This window comes from Melanerpes formicivorus, unplaced genomic scaffold, assembly GCF_026170545.1.
Source record: "Melanerpes formicivorus ecotype bairdi unplaced genomic scaffold, bMelFor1.0.p_v2 SCAF_43, whole genome shotgun sequence".
Classification (NCBI taxonomy): domain Eukaryota; kingdom Metazoa; phylum Chordata; class Aves; order Piciformes; family Picidae; genus Melanerpes; species Melanerpes formicivorus.
Window position 1 is genome coordinate 3,213,479 of NW_027142395.1, and position 20,371 is coordinate 3,233,849.

The 20,371-nt window shown below is 39.3% G+C and overlaps 1 protein-coding gene across 4 annotated transcripts in view; it reads right to left on the minus strand.

Annotated features, from left to right (window-relative positions):
* THADA (THADA armadillo repeat containing) overlaps positions 1-20,371 on the minus strand; it is a 183,847-nt gene that overhangs the window by 23,584 nt on the left and 139,892 nt on the right. For 3 of the 4 annotated variants that reach the window (XM_068158835.1, XM_068158834.1, XM_068158836.1), the window contains exons 32-36: positions 16,656-17,068; positions 15,634-15,755; positions 13,910-13,982; positions 11,144-11,288; positions 7,918-8,049 (exon numbers count right to left, since the gene is read on the minus strand). In XM_068158835.1, the coding sequence (XP_068014936.1) occupies positions 7,918-8,049; positions 11,144-11,288; positions 13,910-13,982; positions 15,634-15,755; positions 16,656-17,068 (885 nt within the window). The remainder of the gene's footprint in view (positions 1-7,917; positions 8,050-11,143; positions 11,289-13,909; positions 13,983-15,633; positions 15,756-16,655; positions 17,069-20,371) is intronic. The other variant, XM_068158837.1, reaches the window with a different exon arrangement.

The following is a 20,371-nucleotide window of genomic DNA, read 5'->3' on the forward strand; positions in this document are numbered from 1 at the left end:
GAACAAGAATATTTAATCCCATTTTCTAGCTTTTCCATCCAACTTTTCCTCTTTATTCAAAGACAACCGCTAAACATTATTCAAGTTGCACCAGGAAACAATCAAAGTACAAATGCAACCTAAACCCCATCAATTTCTTCCCAATCAGATTTTCCAAAACTTTTCATAATAACAGGTGATATTTTTAGGGTAGAAAACTAAAATGTCAGGTACAAAAGAAATATTATTACAAAGGCCTAAAGTCTATCTATTAGCATAAAAATGTGATACAACTAGGCTACAGGTCTCATCTGCTCCTGAAACAGCTATAAATTTATTCTAGCAGAGACCAGATTAATTAATTTACACTCCTATACCTCAATTCTTTCATCCTTGCAAGTGAACTGTAATTGTTACCTTTTTTAGAACTATTAGAGCAGATGCAAAAAAACCCAAATTATAGCTTCCAGCAAGAGTAAGTATTTCATAATCTCTACCACGTGCCACTTTGCTTTCTGGAGCAAACTTCTTAGAAGTCGAGTCACCACAGTCATCAATTAGTCACCAACTAGTATGAGTATTTACCAGCTATGTAGTTTGCCAGGATTATGATGGTCATTGTTATACATTTGTCTCCCTGGATAAATCCTACTCTGTGCATAAGGAAATATTCAGCATTAAAAGCAGGGAAGGGAAAAAAAAGATGCACCCAGGAGTGTGGTACCTTAAGCAGAGGGCTGAACATTCAACTTACAAGGAGACAGTGTATGTACATTACTGGTGATGCTACCTTCCACAATTTACCGTACCTATCAGTAACATCTAGTGCACTTCACTGTGCAGAGTGGGCTAGCACTCCTAAGCGGCACACCCACTGTCTCCCTTGCTAGGGCTCAATTCAGAGGATTCCCAGAATACACATGCAGGTGTGTGACCTCTCCTCCTGTCCTCAATATGCCTTATCTAACATAGTTGAAGAGATGTCATCACCTTACAGTGTCTCTGAATACAATGTCTTACATCACGTTTGAATGTAACATTGCAAACTGCTGCCACTACTTGGTACCTCTCCACTGAAGCTGCAAGAAGTACTGTTTTGAACACAGGCTCCATGCACAATCTTTAGAATGTAATTTTCACTTGTAGAAAATAATCTAATTCTGCAACAGGAGCAACTCTGCTTTGCTTTAATTATTTTCTGCTGTTGATTGTATGGCATCTTTATTATATTCTCTTCTGTTTCAATTGCTCTTGTCTATGTTCCTTTTCTGTCTTCCACTGCTTAAAAGCCCTTTGGATAAATGCTACCTCCCATTTCAATCTTAACAGTCATCTCAAAAGATTCCTCTTTCATAGCAGGCTCTGAAATGCAGTTCTGTTTAGTGAGCTGTGCACCCAGTTACCAGAACACAGTTATCAAGAAAACTGTCAAGGCAGAAGAAATCCTGGAGCTGATTCCGGGGTGGGGGGGGGGTGGGGGGGAAGTCATTAACCTTCCTTCTCCTTGTCCCCAGTATAAGGAACATAAACATATTTTGTCTAACATGATTAGCAATTTTTCTTCTGGACTGTTCCCAAGCACCTATGGCATATCACAAGATCTGACTGGGAGATTCTCCCGACCTGACTCTAACATTGTAAAAGACTCTCAAAGTAGCTTGAAAATCATGGATGGCAGTAAGTACTTTTGAAATGCTCTTTTAAATTTGCTGTGTTTTCCCTATCAAAGGTGGTAGGAAATACCTGAAATTGATCCAGTTGTAGGAAGCTCTTAACTTTCTGCAACATAGCAGTAGACTTCACGCATATAGAACAAAGATGTTCAGTCTTCTGTCTGCAGCTGGAACCATCCACAGCACTATCAACCAACTTCTATTTTCAGGTTGGCCAGTAGAAGAGCTCCAGACAGCAGCTCCAGCACAGCTCTTTCTACAGACAAATTCTGAGTTTGTGCTTTTTTTTGCAACCTTCCATCAAATCTCAGCAGAGAGAAGAAAATGCACAAGTCTTACTTAAAGAAAAGGAACTCTATAACCTATGATGCTACCACAGACTCCAGTTAATGCATCTCCAAACCAGTTTGAATGCATGCAGTTCCCTAGTTTATGCTCAGGTAATCACCACTTCTGAAATATACACAGCTGCCAGAACTGGTTTTAAGAGCCACAACTAAAGGAGCTGTCTGGGGCCTCAGAGGTCTATTAGCCTAACCTGAACATCAGGGCAAGTCATCCAATGCATGAGAAAAGCTGAACTCTACACATTAATCTCTGTCCAGGATCAGAGTAACCTGACACTTCTTTTATTCACCACAGTCCTCCCATTTGCCTTACTGGAAGTTTACGCCAGTGCAGAGTACAGCAAAAAGTGGTGACTGTCCCAAAGTTTGGCAGGAGAATGAACACATTAGTCATATGAAAAGGAGAGTTCTGAATAGCTTGTTGGCATTTCTCCTTTATGTGCTTCATCTAGAAAGAGACACAGCAACTTAAAATGTGAGTAGTAGACACAGCAATGGTGCACAGGTTTTTAAGCTGAAGGTATTTTCCATCTCCAACCCCACAGCATGAACTTAGCACTTAATTGAGCAGGTCTGGGGAGAGGAGGGTTAACTCAACATGTTGATGAACTGAAGTTTGCATGTACTTTAACGAATAGTATGAAAAGAAAGTTTCAAATACCCACAAGCAATGAGGCAATGATTAAAGTGAAATATCTTCCTTTGCTCTTTCCCATGCAGTATGCAAGATGCTCTTCTCCTGTGGCTGAACATTACCAATTACAATGGTATTTTTACCATTTTAAGTGTGGCCAGTATTTATTTTTAGCTATTTCACTAGCAACTGGAGCAGATTAAATCTAAGTCACTTGCCCTGAAATACTTTGGGGATCAGCTGTAATGGACTTCTGGGCTACAAGTTTCAGGATCATGCCAGTCACCCATGATTTGTTGATATACCTGTGGTGTTAATGGTGAATGCAGACCACTGTACTGCATTAACATCACATAAACTGCCTTAGCTCTTATTCAGTTGACTTAGATGATCTTAGGACACATCTGTATGAAAACTTTGGCATAGCTGTAGGTTCACTGAGAAAGATTTTTAGAGGGTAAGAACAAGAAACATAAATCCGAGTAGGATCTCTTCTCTCCTCATCTCTTTCAAATGTTAACATAGCTAACCTGAACTCCTAACTTCTCCATTTTTACGTCTGCTAAGGCTTATTTACACTACCACCCCCAAAAAAAGCCACCCCATGCAGATAAGCCTTCTTGCATGCATAATTTTGATAGAGACACCTACTCCAGAAGTATATATTCATGAATAAGTTTATTTTTAATTTGTCCTCTATATTAATGATGTGTGGATAAAATAGAGTTGCAAGAAACAAGCAGCTCTGCTTTTCTTCAGGACAAGGATATAACACTGTTCACAAGGGGAAAGCCTCTACTCAGTCAAATACAAAACTCTAGAAAGGCATTCAAAGTCACCTTGAAAATGTTTTAGTTCTTTAATCTGATTAAATGATATTTTTTTCTTTTCTCCCCCTGGGCAGCACATTTAAGTTTCTCCTTTTCTCACATTTATGGTCACTGATCAACATGAAAAAGAAAAGTTGCTGAAAGGCTCCTACATGCATTTAGTCTGATTCTGTGAGATACAACTAAGATCATATGGACTACTGAAACAAATTATCACCTAGCAATGAAGACTCCCAGAAGACTCTCAAACCAATTTGCTCTGTAAAACAATGCCACCCCCTTCCCAAGAGTATGCCCTTCAGAAAGGGGGAGTCAGCTTCTTTAAATGAGCCAGGTAATGATGTTTGTTTGTTGGCGCATCAAAAAATAGGACAGTTGTCAATTCACTGATTACTTTTTTTTCTGAAGACAAAAAGTGGAATCTATCAGGAAGGAACAACCATCAAGAGAAGAGAGAGCTTTGTTTTGCCTTCTATTCAGAAACTCCTAGTACAGGAGTATCATCTATTGCTTATTTCTTATGCACGTGAAATGGGAACAAAAGGAACAGGATTAGCATGCCTGAATTTTTGGCAAGTGGAACAAATCAACAATATGTTAAAAACTGACTACATCATTTATAGCCTGAGTCCTATTCTCAGGATTGCTCAAGAAGTCAGGGAAATAACAACAACATTGGACTGATTTTAAAAAATGCACCCAGAGATGGTGGTGCTTCAAGCAGAGCACTTACTCAGGTTGTGCTGAACAACACTGCTGCAGCCACACAGCTTCCAGGCCATGAGCCAGGTTGTTCATCTCTATACCATACTGCTATTTCACAATAAATGTAGCAGAAAGTTCCTGAAGGTCTAAACTACATTTGACAAGAATACTTAGTCTGCTAAAATATTCAGGCACTCTCAAAAGATTTACTCAATTTGACAATATAATTACACATCTAAGATTCTTGATTCAGCTCCAGTCTAAAAATCAGCTAAATTTGTGCTAATGCTGACAACTAAAAATGCTCTTAAACACATTTAAGGTTAATTTGGTAATTTACCAACACTAAGATTAGGCTGACTAAAGGTATTTTTTAATAGAGAATTTTATAGAATTGCTCTGGCTTAGTTAAAATAGTAAAAAATAGTTTATTTGCACTTCTGTCATACTGACAAGCTCATAATTAGGGTAATGATAAAAAAGCCATAGAGGAAAATGGCATGAATTAAATTAATACACTTTTTGTTCTAGCACTGAGTTACTTGAGGTTTTCACGATTTTCAGTAAAGCAGTGAGCAGCAGAGAAAGAAAATTTCTATTTCTCTGAATTAAATTATATTCTTCCTTGTAAGAAGTAACCCTCTTGGATAAGAAACACTGCTGTGAATAGGACTAGACTTTACACAGCCATGGGTCACTAATTTAATTATATTTCAAAGCAGCTATTCTACATTTACACTGAATACAATACTTCCTGTACCCTCCCTCATACTAAAAGGAATAAAACAATCCCCTAGAAGTTTACACCTCAATGCATGAGGAAACAACAACAAAGCGTACATACAATACCCTGAGTTACAGATGGGGTTTATATTGTTCAAGTTATTAGGAAATCCTTAACTACTTGCAAAGCTGGTGTTTTTAGCAAAGAAAACTTTGCTAAACTTCTCTCCTTTCCAGTGAGTTAATTACATTCTGTTTGACCAGCTCTCGGAAAGTGACTGCTGCCAGCCAACCTCAGCAACTTCCCCTCCTTAATTCTGAGCTTTTACACCCATTACAAAACTAGACCAAACTTTGCTGCATGAATAAAAGAATTTTTTAAAATGAACTTTAGTGGTAACAGTGAAAGTCCTTGCCTTCTACAAAAAAGAGTAGGTTTTGTAGGGATTTTCTTGGTGGTTGAAGGGTAAGGTATGGCAAAGACAGGAGTCCTGCAATTTTCACAGGGTTCTTGTATCACATTTGTTACCCTCTATTTCAGACTTGGCAAGGTTACTACTCTCATAATTTGAGTGATCCAAAGCTGCATGGATTAATTACTTAGGAAACTGGGGGGGTTACACTTACTAAAAGGCATGAGGGAATAACCAGAAACCAAGCTGATATTCTTTTCCAGGAGTTCACATAACATTTCAAGGAATTATGCAAGAGAGGAGCTGTTACTGGAAGTGAAACCACATTAACAGACAGGATCATTTGCTTCCAGTTTCTCCATGTGTAAGTGACCTGAAAATACCTATTATTTGACACTATCATACAGTTACACATTGGTACTGTTATTCAGCAACAGGAATGTAAAGGACAATATCCTGTTACAACAATGTGCACAATCTATGCAAATAACTTTATTTACAACAGTCCAATTTTACGCACTGAAAGCAGAACTAATTTCAGTCTTAGTCCCACAGTGACACACAAGCACACACCTTTTCAGACACCATTCTTTCACAGGAACACCTGATGCCACCTTATATCTTGCATGAAGGGCAGGGGAAGTTGTCAGGTTATATAGTCAGGGATTTCTTTGGATCTCACATACAAATGAAACGAAGATGGTGATTCCCTAAGCTAACAATGCACTTCTGTAGGCAGCTACAGCACACCACCTTACGCACTGTGTACACAGTGAGAATGTTGTGAAGAGTGCTTTGATGAAAGAGCAGAGTTTCATGGTATGAAAACTGAGAAAAAAAATAAGAAGGTATTTGAAAGTAATTTAGAAATTGCCAGGTGAGAGAGCACTGGTAATCCATGAAACATCTGAACCCCCGACCCAAACATACTGCATGCTCTCACAAGCACATGAGGAAAAAAAAGAGAGTAAATGGAAGTAAAAAACCCAACCAAATAAAAAGATCAAAACATTCAAAGGTAAACTTATTTTAATGCAGTTGTAAGCAAAAGCCACAGGGGAAAAATTCCTTGTCCAGCTCCCTCAAAAGGTGAGCACAAAAAGTGAAAAGAGTTTATTGGGGAAAAAAAAAAAGAGATCACAAGGAACAATAATGTGAAACAGACATGGGGAACAGGATTCTATCTTTTCAAAAGCAGCATTCTTTGCTTGTCACAGTCAAAAGAGACTGGTTTAATTAAAAGCAGTTTAGGTGAAAGAACAGGAAGGCACAACGAAGTACGATTAACGGGTCAGCATAAGTCTGGGAAGGGGTTCCTTATCCTGTTTAGGAACACAGCAAATAAAAAAGAATCATGATACTATTTCCTCCATTATGGCCACTTCTGCTTTACAAAGTGGCGAGTTGTAACAGCAAGTGCTGATAAGACATTAGCATTAGTTAGGAGGACAAAGACCACACCCAAATACCGGACAGTATCCCCTGACACAGTGATGCTACAAGGAAAAAGGGAGAGGATATAAGGAGCCAGAGAGAAAATCCAGTATTGTATTATTTCCAAAGAAAGTACTATTTTGAGATATTTGAGGATGCCCCTCAGAGGCTTCTGTGGCATTTAACAGGATGAAAGCTGTCTGTTACACATCCCACCATTTACTTCTGCCCCAAAGCAGTATAGCTTAAGAGTGCCAGCTCAAAACCACATCTGCCATAGGAGCACACTCCTGGCTACTTCTGACTACAGCATTGGCAAACATACATTGCTATTGTCTTTTTTTTCTTTTTTTCCTTCTTTTTTTTTTTAAAAAAAAAAAAAAAAAAAAAAAAAAAAAACAGGATGCTTCATTTCCCATCTAGCAGAATTTCACATGGAGATGGCTGACAAATTTGAACTGATTGTAGACAAGTCAGTACAGCCATTACTAGGTAGCACAGACCGGTACAGACAACCAGCAAGAGATTAGCTTGGTAGCAAACTCTCATTTATTCACAACACATGGAAGAATGTGTCAGCAAAGACATTCAAAGTGAAACACATTAATTAGCTAAGCCTGCTCAAGTTTTGTGACTATTTAAAATTGAGTAAACTAGGGCATATAGACAAAAAGGCCCAAATCCTCAAAAGCACACTGTGGGTGTGCTGAGGATGTAAGTGGATTTCAAGGTCTAATAATGAATCAATTAGCTGAATATTGTTTCCCTGCTTTCCTATCTCTCTGTGATCAGGCTTCTGTAAAGACCTGGGATTCAGAGTGTCTTCCACTGCATTATATTAGACCAAAGCTGGTATTAAAGAACTTTCAAAATGTGGAATTATATGACAGTTGACTTATCACAACAAGAACCACAAAGCTGAACTGTCCTGTTGCTGTTTTAACACATCCGTGTAACCACATGCAAATTATACCAGAACAGCATATGATAGTGGAACAGGAAAAGCAAAATAATGAAGCATGCTGAAAGTAAAACATCATAACTTGCTGTTATGTTTCATAGTATGTGTTTCTAAGAGATGCATGGGTCACTTAAAACTTAGCAAGAAGTTTGTGATGAGAAGAGAAATACTTTTGGTTCCCATGTATCTGATAATATTTAAAAGAGAAGCTGACATACCTGTTCCTTTAGTGCTCTTCCTTTCAGATTGTGCCACTTGTATAACCTCAGCAGCAGCATCTCGTACTACCAAATCTTCATTCTGCAGCAGTAGAACTACACATTTCCACATAGCAAGGGTATCAGACAATCCTACATTCAGTTATGGAGAAAAATTAGATTTCTATTTTTCATATGCATTCAAAGAAGTTACAGAGCTCTGTTTCCACACCTAAACACAACAAATGCAGTGAAACACTGAAATATCAGGAGGAGAAATGCATTGGCAAGCCACTGGGAAGACAACTGGCAACATGATCAGTACGTTTTCAGCATGTGCAAACTTTATTTAGGTGGCTGACTCAGCTTGGTTTAAACAGTGAGCAACAGATAAGAGAACAGACCTCTCTTAACCAAGTTCAGCTTTAACTTGTGGGGGTCTACAGTTCATAGTGCAGAATCTTCACTGTTGCTGGAGACTGACCAATGCACTGCAATCAAGGATTCGCTAGCACAATCTACCTGAAGCAGCAGATGCCAAACCAAGTTCTTTGGAGGTCCCTTCCAGTCCCTAACATCCAGTAGTGCTGGTACAAATGCCATTCCCTTCAGGAAACAGCAAGATCTCACTTCCCAGGGATCTACAAGTCATCTACTTCTCCCATATCCATCTGACTCCACCACTTATCAATATACCGTGCCAGTCTCATAACGGCTATCTGTTGGAAGCAAGCCAAGTTTAATCCATGGGGTAACAGCAAACAGTTGAGGGTGATCACAGGTAACTACCAAGATGGAGATGTTCATCTGGTAAACCTCAAACAGGCTTGCAAATCCTTATGACCCTTAGTGGTGTCACAATAACAAAGACTACCTGAAATCATAAGGCTGTACTCATAGGTTTGCTGAGGCATTTTGCAGCATCCATTGAACTTTCTTATTGAAGGAATCCATTAGAAGGTTTCATTTTAGAGGCAGCCAGCATTTAGATATTACTGTATGGTGATCACAGAGAACAATGGAGCTAGTGCTTCATTATTGCACTGTTTTTCCTCAAGCGTGTTATCAACAGGTTGATCAGAGATTTGTATCACAAGGCTAGCCAGATAATTAATTGTATTTCACTGCCCATTCAAAATTAATTGCTAGAGGCTTTACTACACAGACAGAAGAAGCATTCCTGTATTTCATATGATTTCCCTATGTGAGAACAACATGGAGTGTAATTATTTCATAAAGAAGTTGCCTTTTTTCTAGCATGCTATACCCAGTCACGTTGAATTGGCACAGCTAGGGCAGAATAATTATTCCCTTCCAGATACAATGGCTACCTTTTCCACCTAGAGAAGTTTCTATCTTATTTCCAAGGGGGGTGAAAGTCTGCAAATGGGTTTTACAGAAAGGCTGTTTCTGAACCCTCAAGCAAGATGGAGAGATGATGGGATCATCTAGAACATGCTGATTTTCATTTGCCCTCTTTCTCTTGCAAATGTATTTAATGGAAACTTATGGGAATGACTACTTTAACTTCTACTTTCTGACATATATGGGTCAAACAAGCTGATACAGAACAAGGCATAAATCCCAAAACTGTTAACATGCACATAATCCATTTTACTTTGAGGGAATGGTTCTAGATTCATATCATTACAACTAAACACTGGATCATGCCCTTAATTTTGTAAACTTCTCACTGCAGTACTGATTCTTTCACAGCTGTAAAGAACCTCAGATCAACAATTCTAGGTAGATCAACAATTCTAGCTCTGCATCTTCCCTCCCCTGGCCAAATTTTCGGAGCAATGTGCTATTTCAGATAGTTTGACCACTGAGGCCTTGGGGCTTTCTTTTCTGGCCTGTTTGTTTGTGGTTTTGTAGTTGTTTTTGGTTTGTTTTTTTGAACTTTGAGGCTTTTGTTTGTTTTTCGGTGTTTTGTTTAGATTTTATGCAGGATAGCAACTGCTGCTATTTTTTTACTGCAGACCTTCAATATCTACCCAATTGAAAAGTACAGAAACAAGCAACTCTTCTAACAAGATCAAAGAAGAAACTGCTTTCCATCAGCTATGGACCAGATACAGGGACAGATGACAAGTACAGCATTTGGTAGTTTTTCACTCCAGTACCCTCACTGCCTTAATTTTATTATAAATGGTAATGCCTGTGCTACTAAAAGCTTTAAATGGATGGTTAGAGGTTAGGATTTCCAGAGTTGATACTATGAATTCTTAAAAGAACGGTGCCTGCAATGGATTTAGCTCTGTTAAATATTATCAGTACCTCTTAAGAGATACAGCTGGATTTTTAGAAACACCACTACCTGCAGTTTAAAAAAAGATGGCATTCTTCTTGTCTAACAAAGAATTGTATCCAGACAATTTACACACATTTAAACTACTCGAACTAAAATTATTTCAATAAGTACACTAGAATACGGTATCACCGAAACTGAAGAATTTAAAGCTGCTTGCCTTGTTCAGGATGCAAAATAATTTCTTTATCATTTATCACTACCTATTTTTGCATATCTCCTCGCCCTTTAGTCACAAAATCCCTGTGCTATCTGTTCTAGAAAGGCAGGAAAAAAGCAGAATAAAAAGCTAAAAGAAAAACCCTGCACAACAGACCAGAGAATTTCACTTAGCTTTGGCTCTCAGTCAGTAATGTATTGCTGAATAGGAGTGTGTAGGGGTTTGTTTGTTTTCTAAAGAGACAGTCTGAAGTTATTAACTTAAAAAACCCCAAATCATTATATATGGGAGATATGATGTGATACAATTATTTACAATGATGTGATACAATTATTCTTATAGCAGAATGTCTCCCTCATTTCTAGACAGAACCTTTTAATTTCACCATTTAGCCAGCACAGCTTTATTACACTCACAGTGTTAAGCTAAAAGTGTGTCCACATCACCAACAGAGCATTTCAGGTAGGTACAAATCAGAGCACAGCTGCAAGCCTGTAAATCTGTACAGCAATGTACAGTGGCCTGGAGACACAACAGCATCTCATGTCCTCCTCCTGAGGAGTTATTGCAAGAGACTCTTGCACAATTGCTTTTTGTACCAGAATTTAAGTAAGTACCTGTTTAGTTATTAAATCCTATTGGGTTTTTTTAAACCCTGTTTGATGTAATGATATCTTTTGCTTGTGTTACATATCTATGTATGCAATAAATTTTAAGACATTGGCTAATGGCTTCTATCTAAAATGATCCAGAAAATTAACATTCAAACTACTCACCAAGAACGAGCTTCTCATTGATCAGAAGGAATGATGTTACACCTTTAAGAACTTCAGCAATTGCTAACAGAATTTCTGTCTGTTGCTCATCTTCACAAAAATAAACTATCAGCTGAACCCATTTTTTCAGGACTTCTTCTGAAATCTGAAGGCACAGAACATGCAGGAAGTATGATGTACAATCTGGTGTTGCCCCTTACCCTCACATTAAACTATGGACTGCTGAAGGGATACTACTCATCAGTGAATATCAATATTTTTGCAGGGTGGTGAACCCTCCATGTCCAAGCAAAAGCTGGCTTACTGTGCCACAAGTAGTTAAGATAGGAGATTTTCTTTTAGCCAGAGCAGTAGCAGCATCCATAGGCAATTCTTTAGCTCTGTCCCTTTTCTCTAGACTCATCACTGACTACACAACATCATTGCATCATTGGCACTTCTAAACATGGAAGCTGAAGACAAATATACTGGACTATAATAGAGAAGCAATTCTCAGAAGTATCCTGCATACAGACACATGTTGGAAAAACAACTAAAATCATGAACCATAGCATCAGTCTCAGGCTTTGGTAATGATACAATGCTTGCTAAAGGTGGGGGATGCAGCTCCATCTCCTCCTCAGGATGGAAATTTGTTTAAATAGTATTGGTGAGGTACCCTGGGTTCTGATATCATGTGCATTCAAAACACTAAAGGTACCTGCATGTTGTCTGCTACACAGCAAAGCTTGCTGTCCTAAAGCATGAAAAATTACCAAAAAAAAGTAACAGGAAATAAAACCCAGTTGCCATCATTTGGAAAATATTTAGCCCTCAGACATATGCTACAAAAACCTCTACTTAGTAATAACAGGACAAACAAGCTACCACTGTTTTTGATGTGTAGTAATGGCAGCTAAATGTTTTGTGTGGAGATTAGTAATGTGCATTTTACCCATAACTCAAATAGTGCTTCCAAACTCTTGATTTCCATTGAGGTATATGCAGCTACTTTTTATCTCCCTTTTTCTTTCATTTTTTACTTAATTAAAGGAAGTGAAAAACAGAACAAGCAAACAAGGTAAAAGAATCAATGAAATGGTGAGTTGAGTTAAAGGATAGAGATGCACTGAAGGACTCGCTGAGGGATAAACAAAACCTAAGTTGTACTCTGCCTTATTATGCAATGGTACATGGCCATGTACAATGAACAAAAGGACAGGGCCAGATTCTGTAAGAGGTTTTAAAATAAAAATAAAATAAATAACAAAAATAATCATTTCCCAGAACAAACATGTGGATTATCTAGAAAGATAGAAGTTGACCTCAATTCCTTCTACAGAAGGAAATACTGACTGCAAGCCCAAAGAGTTCAGATGGAAAACTTGGTCTTTTACAAAGCAGAAGACCCAAGTTGTAAACAGAGAGTAAGTCCTTGTATTTTGCCTTTCTTAAACTGAAAGATTTAACAACAAAATTCAAATTCTAAATTCTTGTGTGAAATCTGACTTCTTTTTTTTTAATATAATAATGAGACAAGGTTATTAGCATACAACAAGAATCAATTCTGCTGCACATCCAATAAAAAAATAGCAGCTATGTAAGAGAAGAAAAATCTTCACTGTAGAAGACATCATAATAATTTTGTCTGTTTTTACATCATAGAATGGTCTGTGCTGGACCTTTAAAGGTCATCAGGTCCAATCCCCTCTGCAGTAAGCAGGGGCATCCTCAACTAGATCAGGTTGCCCAGAGCCCCGTCAAGCTTCACTTTGAATATCTGCAGGGGTGAGGCCCCAACCACCTCCCCAGACAACCTGTTCCAGTGTTCCACTAGCCTCATGGTAAAGAAACTGTTCCTAACACCCAATCTAAATCTGCTCTCCAGTTTGAAGCCATTGTTCCTCATCCTGTCACTACAGGCCTTTGTAAACAGTCTCTCTCCACCCTTCATCTAGGCCCCCTTCAGGTACCGGATACCCATTAAGAGGCTTTTGTGGCTTTGTGTCTTTGAAAAACATAAAAATTGAAACTGTCTTAGCACTTAAAGCTGCCTTAGCACTGCCCTATGCATACATATGTGACATCACTAGCTGACAATTTAAAATGAGAATAAATCTGAGCCAGTAATTTGTGCTGGTATAAATGTAAATTAAATATACGACAAACAGGAATGGAGAACAGAGCCGTGAATTTTACAAGGGTGATTATACTTTAATGTTTTTCAAACAGATTGAAATAGGAAATTCAATGAGAAACTCCACACATAAAACAGGCACAGGCTGCTGTGCTCAGACAGTGATTTCAGGCTAAGACTTGGCAGGGTCATCCTGCTCACTGTGAGGAAGGGAAATGCACCTAGCCACTGCTTCAGCTTCACGCCTTCCCCTCAGATCTGCTCTCCTGATGGCTCCCCAGTGAACAGAAACCACAACAAAGCTGCACTTTAGTAACTGGCCTGGATTCACTACATGTGCTAATCACTGTAGGCACTTTTCTTTCCACATTATAGTGATTATTTTGGATGCTCTCAGAAGCTGAAATTAATCCATCACAAAATTTTATTTAGGTATTTAATTTGCCTTGGGAGGCATATACTGAGATGATAATCATAGCCATTTCATTTCAGAATGTGACAGTGTATTCGAGAGGTAGACACAACACCAGAGAAGGTGCAGTAACACAAGAAAACACAAGCATGAGGCTTCTATCTAATACAATCATGTTACCACAGTCACCAAAACCTCTAGAACTGCAAAACTATAAAATAACTCCATTCTCCCTTACCTGATGATGGTTCTGCAAAAGATGGGCAACCAACTTGGAAGCAAATTTGAGAGCTATGCTTTGAGCTTCAGTGCTGAGAAAACAAGGCAAAGCCATGTAAAAAATCAGCTATTTCTGCAATTATTAAAAAGCTGCCATTATAGAAAAGAACTCCAAATGGTCAGTTCTTAATCATTCCTGACTATTGCCAGTGGCTATTTTGCAAGCTAAGCATTCAGAATTTTTACATTACAGATGCTGATACTGGTCAAGTTTTCAGTCAATATGCAAATGCACTGTGCTCTTCCTTTCACTTCTCTTGTCATTTATTTTCTACCTGCAGACTTCTCATAGAAAAACACACTTGAAAACTGAAGCCAAGGCAAACAAACCAGACATTATTTTAATTTATAAACACAAACATTTCTTCAAGCTGGTGTTAAGCTCTAGGAGTATCTCTCCTACAGTTGCTAGAAATGTTACTTATACAGAACACACCAATAGCTGGCTCCTGAGCCCCCATGCTGCCTAGCAGCATCTAACGACACGGTGATTGGCACCATGGCTCCTGAAGGACTGGTCTCTCGGTGGTGAATGGCAACACCTGAGCATAAGGCCTACTACTCAGCTATTTAGCTCTGACCACACCAGTCAGTGTTATTTTAACACAAGTATCTTAATTAATTCCAGAAATAAACATTTCACATCATCATTTAAACTTGAAAAATTAAGTGTAAATCAGCAACAAATGTGCACTGCTATAAACTTCTGTTCTACACTCTCTGTCCTAACTACTCTACATTGGTTACACTGCAGTGCAATATATGGTATAACAATCAGCATGGTCTTACTCTTAAAGCCTGAACAAGTTAACCTTGTCTATCCATTCACAGAATCATAGAATCAAGAAGGTTGGAAAAGACCTCAGAGATCATCAAGTCCAACCTATTACCTAGCACCTCATGACTACTAAACCATGGCACTAAGTGCCACGTCCAATCCTTTTTTGAAAACCTCCAGGGATGGTGACTCCACCACCTCCCTGGGCAGCACATTCCAATGGCCAATCTCTCTTTCTGGGAAGAACTTTCTCGTCACCTTAAGCCTAAACTTCCCCTGGCAGAGCTTGAGACTGTGTCCTCTTGTTCTGGTGCTGGTTGCCTGGAAAATTATGAATGGAGGGACACTGCTTCTAATTCAATACAAACAACAAACTGGATCCAAATTTTCAGTGCCTTCTCTCGTACTTTACAGTCCAACTAAGGAGTGCAAACCCTAAGGACTAGGGTTAACCATATTCTGCCAATCCAACAAGTGAAATCAGATCTGTCACTCTTTCTACAGTCTGCAGATAAACCAGGATAGGCTGGGTGGCAGATTCACAGTCTGTGTATGTTTGGATCATCAACTCTATGTGTTAAGGTGTTTCCCAGTGACCATTCAGGAACAGCTATGCTCTCTGGCTATCATCTGACAGTCAGAGTAACTGTGCTTCAGGAACTGTATTACTGGACATTTAGAAGGTGCCTGCCAGTATGATTTGTGAGCCTTTTTAATAATTCACATCCATGTCTAACTTCTCTGAACAATTCTCATCAGGTGCTCACTTTACTCAAATAAGCCACACTCACTTCCATGAAACAGATTTTTTAAATCTTCAGAAAGCCCCCAAAAAGAATAAATTAAGGCCTCAGCATTAAAATACTTGTATTTAACAAACTTTAAATGAGCATGATAAGCCATACCTGTTGGAGGCATCTACAATGTTTAAACTCCAGTTTAAGAACTCGTTTGGATTCATTTTTGTAGAGCATTCAGTCTTTGAAAGCACATTTCTGAGATCTATGTTATAAAGAACTTCCAGCACCTGCACATACAGTTCACAAAAAAAAGAATTTACAAACAATGTCAACATGAATGCATATATTTGAGATCAATAAAACAATGACATGAACACCACTCTAAAAAAGAAACAGGAAGTCCTTGCTTCTATGCAAGAACATCTGTTAGAGAATGCACACAGCTTCTGTTTAGTGTGAAACATAAAAAAAACAAAAAAAACACTTATGTAGTCTTTAAAAAACATCATGCACATTTGAAATACATTTTTTAAAAACAAGGAATATTATTCAGTGAAAACATGGGCTGCATCAAGAGAAATGTGGCCAGCAGGTAAAGGGAGGTGATCCTCCCCCTCTACTCAGCCCTGGTGAGACCCCACCTGGAGTACTGTGTCCAGTTCTGGAGCCCCTATTACAACAGGGATCTGGACGTGCTGGAAGGTGTCCAGAGAAGGGCCATGAGGATGATCAGAGGGCTGGAGCACCTCTCCTATGAGGACAGACTGAAGGAGTTGGAGCTGTTCAGTCTGGAGAAGAGAAGGCTCCAAGGTGACCTAATTGTGGCCTTTCAGTATCTGAAGGGGGCCTACAAGAAGGCTGGGGAAGGACTTCTCAGGATCTCAGGTAGTGATAGGACTAGGGGGAATGGAATGAAGCTGGAGGTGGGGAGATTCAGGCTGGAGGTGAGGAGGAAGTTCTTCACCATGAGAGTGGTGAAGCCCTGGAATGGGTTGTCCAGGGAGGTGGTTGAGGCCCCATCCCTGGAGGTGTTTAAGACCAGGCTGGATGAGGCTCTGGCCAGCCCGATCTAGTGTGGGGTGTCCCTGCCCCTGGCAGGGGGCTTGGAACTGGACGAGCCTTGTGGTCCCTTCCAACCCTGACTGATACTATGATATCACATGTCAATAAAAATAGCACCCTCCTACCTTGCAAAAACATTGGAGATTGTTTTCCTTCAGAGCCATTGTGAGAAGAGTGCCTTCCAAATCAGTAAGTAGACACAGTACACCTCCTTCTTCTTCTGCTGCCTGCTTGGAATTTATTTGCTTCAACCAGAGCAGTACTGCTTCCAACGCAAGCAGACGTACCTCATGAAACTCACAGTGAAGCAGCTGATCTATGGACAATGACGGCTGGCCTACTTGCTTTGCAGAACATGAACCTCTGCTGTGGATGTCACGACCTGCAGTCACTGACAGCACTGATATCGCAAGTTTGGTGATGCTCTGAAGATATTGTATCAGTCCTGGAACTGCAGATGAGTAGGGAATACCAGACACCAGTTCAGAATCTGAAATAATTCTGTTCATGTCTTCCCAAAATCCAAACAATTGCATTCCTGAAATGAGAATAAAAATAAGTGACAAACTGATGAAGACCGTGAAGAGATTCTGAAACTGAGAAACATCTGTTATGCAAAAGTTACCACAAAGTAAATTCAGGCATGAAATGCAGACATAGTTCTCCTCTTTTTCTAACTGATTCTAAACTATAAACTTGCTTTCCTAGATATCATGCGTCTTCCTATTTAAATAAATGAGAACACAGACTCTTCTGGAAGTTATAAACTGTTCAACCCTAGGGATGAAAGCCCCAAACAACTTAAAAAATTATACAATACTTGTATGTCTGTCACCTGTGCCAAAATGTCAAAGTCCATTAAAAGAAAGTAAGAAAGATGAAAGCAAATTTAGATTTCTTCAGTGTCTTCAAGAAGACAGTTCATTGCCATACACCTTTTTTGTTTATGATTAAGCAATGAGTACCACTAAAAGCCTGGTCCAAAGGCTGAGGGAGCTGGGGTTGCTTAGCCTGGAGAAGAGGAGGCTCAGAGGAGACCTTCTTGCTCTCTGCAACTACCTGAAGGGAGGTTGTAGTCAGGTGGGGGCTGGTCTCTTCTCCCAGGCAACCAGCACCAGAACAAGAGGACACAGTCTCAAGGTGTGCCAGGGGAGGTTCAGAGTGGATGTTAGGAGAGAGTGATTGCCCATTGGCAATCTCTCAACAGAGAGAGTGATTGCCCATTGGAATGTGCTGCCCGGGGGGGTGGTGGAGTCACCATCATTGGAGGTGTTTAGGAGGAGACTTGATAGGGTGCTTGGTTGAATGGTTTAGTTGATTAGGTGCTGTTGGATGATGAGTTGGATACGATGATCTTGAAGGTCTCTTCCAACCTGGTCTGGTCTATTCTATTCTATTCTATTCTATTCTATTCTATTCTATTCTATTCTATTCCTGAACTTGACATGAATCTGCAACACAAATATGGATTCATTTTGTTGCCTTTGAAGACATTTCACTAAGCCTTCTATTTACAGATATATATCTTGCCCTTCGATATTCAAATTCTTCCAAAGTCATCTTAATTTGCTTGACATTCACATAGAAACTTGACATGGTTGTACACTGTCTAGCATGTGAGACAGAAGCATTTTGTGAATGAATCTGGACAAGTTTAAAAGAAATTTGGTATTTGAAAAATATTTTCAGGCACATTAGCTAACCATTAGATCTGTCATTCATGTTCTCACTACAGTTTCTTTTCTGAATGGTTTGATGCAGTCGAGGAAACTTGCAATATCACTGCTAGCCTATGTCACAGCATAATCTTCACCATGCACAGATGGCTTCCATCTGCTAACATGCAAGCTTGTGTATTTTACCTGCTACATTTGATAAAAGCCCTTCACACAGACTGGCATTACTTCCTGGCATCCTAGCATAAACCAGCATTAATGCCTATGTCACACGACAAGTATCCAGCTGCCAGAACTCCCTAATTTCTGAACTGTCTGGCTGACTTGAAGAGGGATTAGGCCTTTGTTTAAGTTATTACACAGCCTGACTCCATAGACACCAGTTTAACAACAGCAATGATCCCAGTCAGTTGAAAGGAAAAGTTTAAAGTTCAAGTACCTCAGTTTGAGAAGAGAACCAGATTCAGTTTTAGAGTCCAGAACCCTCTTGGCTTCCTGCATGCTTCCCTCCTCAGCTGCATTTCAGCAGAAGTGCTTGTATTTCCTATCACTGTTGCTTTACAGTGAGGTATAGCTACTGTTATGTGCAAGCAGTAACATGAAAACCAACAGGATGGAAGGGTCAAAGCCCTAGGGCCAGGCAAGGAAGAGCAGTATCAAGTGGGGAAAAAACAGGGACAAACATTAAGGCAAAAGGGGGAGGCTGTCTCTCATTTTGGTGGTGTCAACACTGCCAACTTTGCTACAGCCTGCATTCTAACATCAGAGAGAATATTGATTCTTATGTTGACTCCAGAAGCTGGTCATGAACTGAGTTTCTAATCCACTTCAGTGAACCTTCACTTGAATTTTGCAAGGCCAGCATAACTTCACTGTGTCTTCATCTCTGAAGAGGTAAAATTATTTTCATATAAAAACAAGGCAGAGGTATTCACTCCTAGACCCACTCATTTGCAGAGTGTGATACAAGAGTCTCCTGCCACAGATCCTTTTTCTGTACATATTGGATAGTTTGGAAGCCTTCTGGATGACTTCTGGTTTTCTCATGTAATCGTGCAAGACTGGACACCATGGCTCATCTATTTTACAGAAAGTCTCTCTAAAAAGAGATGTCTCAACAGCAAGGCTGTCAGCAAAATAAGTCTGTCTGAATATGTGCCTAGTCTCAGCACACCATAAAGAAACTCCTACTGCATTCATCTTGTGCTCCACATGCTCTTTTTTTTTCCCCCCACAAATATGTAGCGAAGGCAAAGAAATCCCCTGAATTATTACAATGCAGTGGAACTATTCCTGCTTTCAACTTTATCACTAACAAATCCTTCCTGGCTTTCATGTACATGTTTTCTCTTCTTCTTAAGTAAACTCTCTTCTTTGGCTTACATTAAAATACCCAACTAAAGCAAAAAAACCCCACTGGTTCCCAAAGTAAATGTCTGTGTCTATAGTTAAGATACAGTAAAGACATACTTTTATTTACAAACAAAAATCACTGTACAGTTTGAACAACCAGCTGCTGTGAGAAGGAAGAACCATTTTTTAATGACTAGACAAGGATCCTTGCAAACAGCAATCAGGTCCAGGATGCTAAGGGATACAAAATAGCCCCCACAGAACTAAGTGAATTTTGTTTGTTTGGTTGGGTTTATTTTTTCCACCTCAAGGATTGCTTCACTTGTGGGACAGGAAGGCTCTCTTCTAGGAAGGGACATACCATACACAACAGTTTGGTTCTCCTGAACACAGTGCGTTAATATCCCAGAGTCTTCCTCAATCCCTTCATGTCCATTAGATTGAGATATACATACAACCTCTATGTCACATCATCTAGGTTTTAGGCTCATTTTCTTTTAATCCTATTTGTAATCTAATTATGTTTACAACAAGTTATATAAAGTTAAATGGTATTAAGTTATATAAAGTTAAATGGTATTTCATCATCTGAAAATAAAGAGGACAGGAGAGGAGCAGAATGGAATCAGAAGACCTGATAAATCTCTAGCTGTAAGTTCTCATCAAAGTTTAGCCAGCTCAAAAACCTTTCTTTTGAAGGCTTTCTTATGCTCCTCCCTTCAGTGGCAGACTGGCAGTATCTTAATAGTCCATTCCCAAAGTAAGCAGCTACAAACAGGAAGGACAGAAAAACTTCTATGCTCAGGGATTAA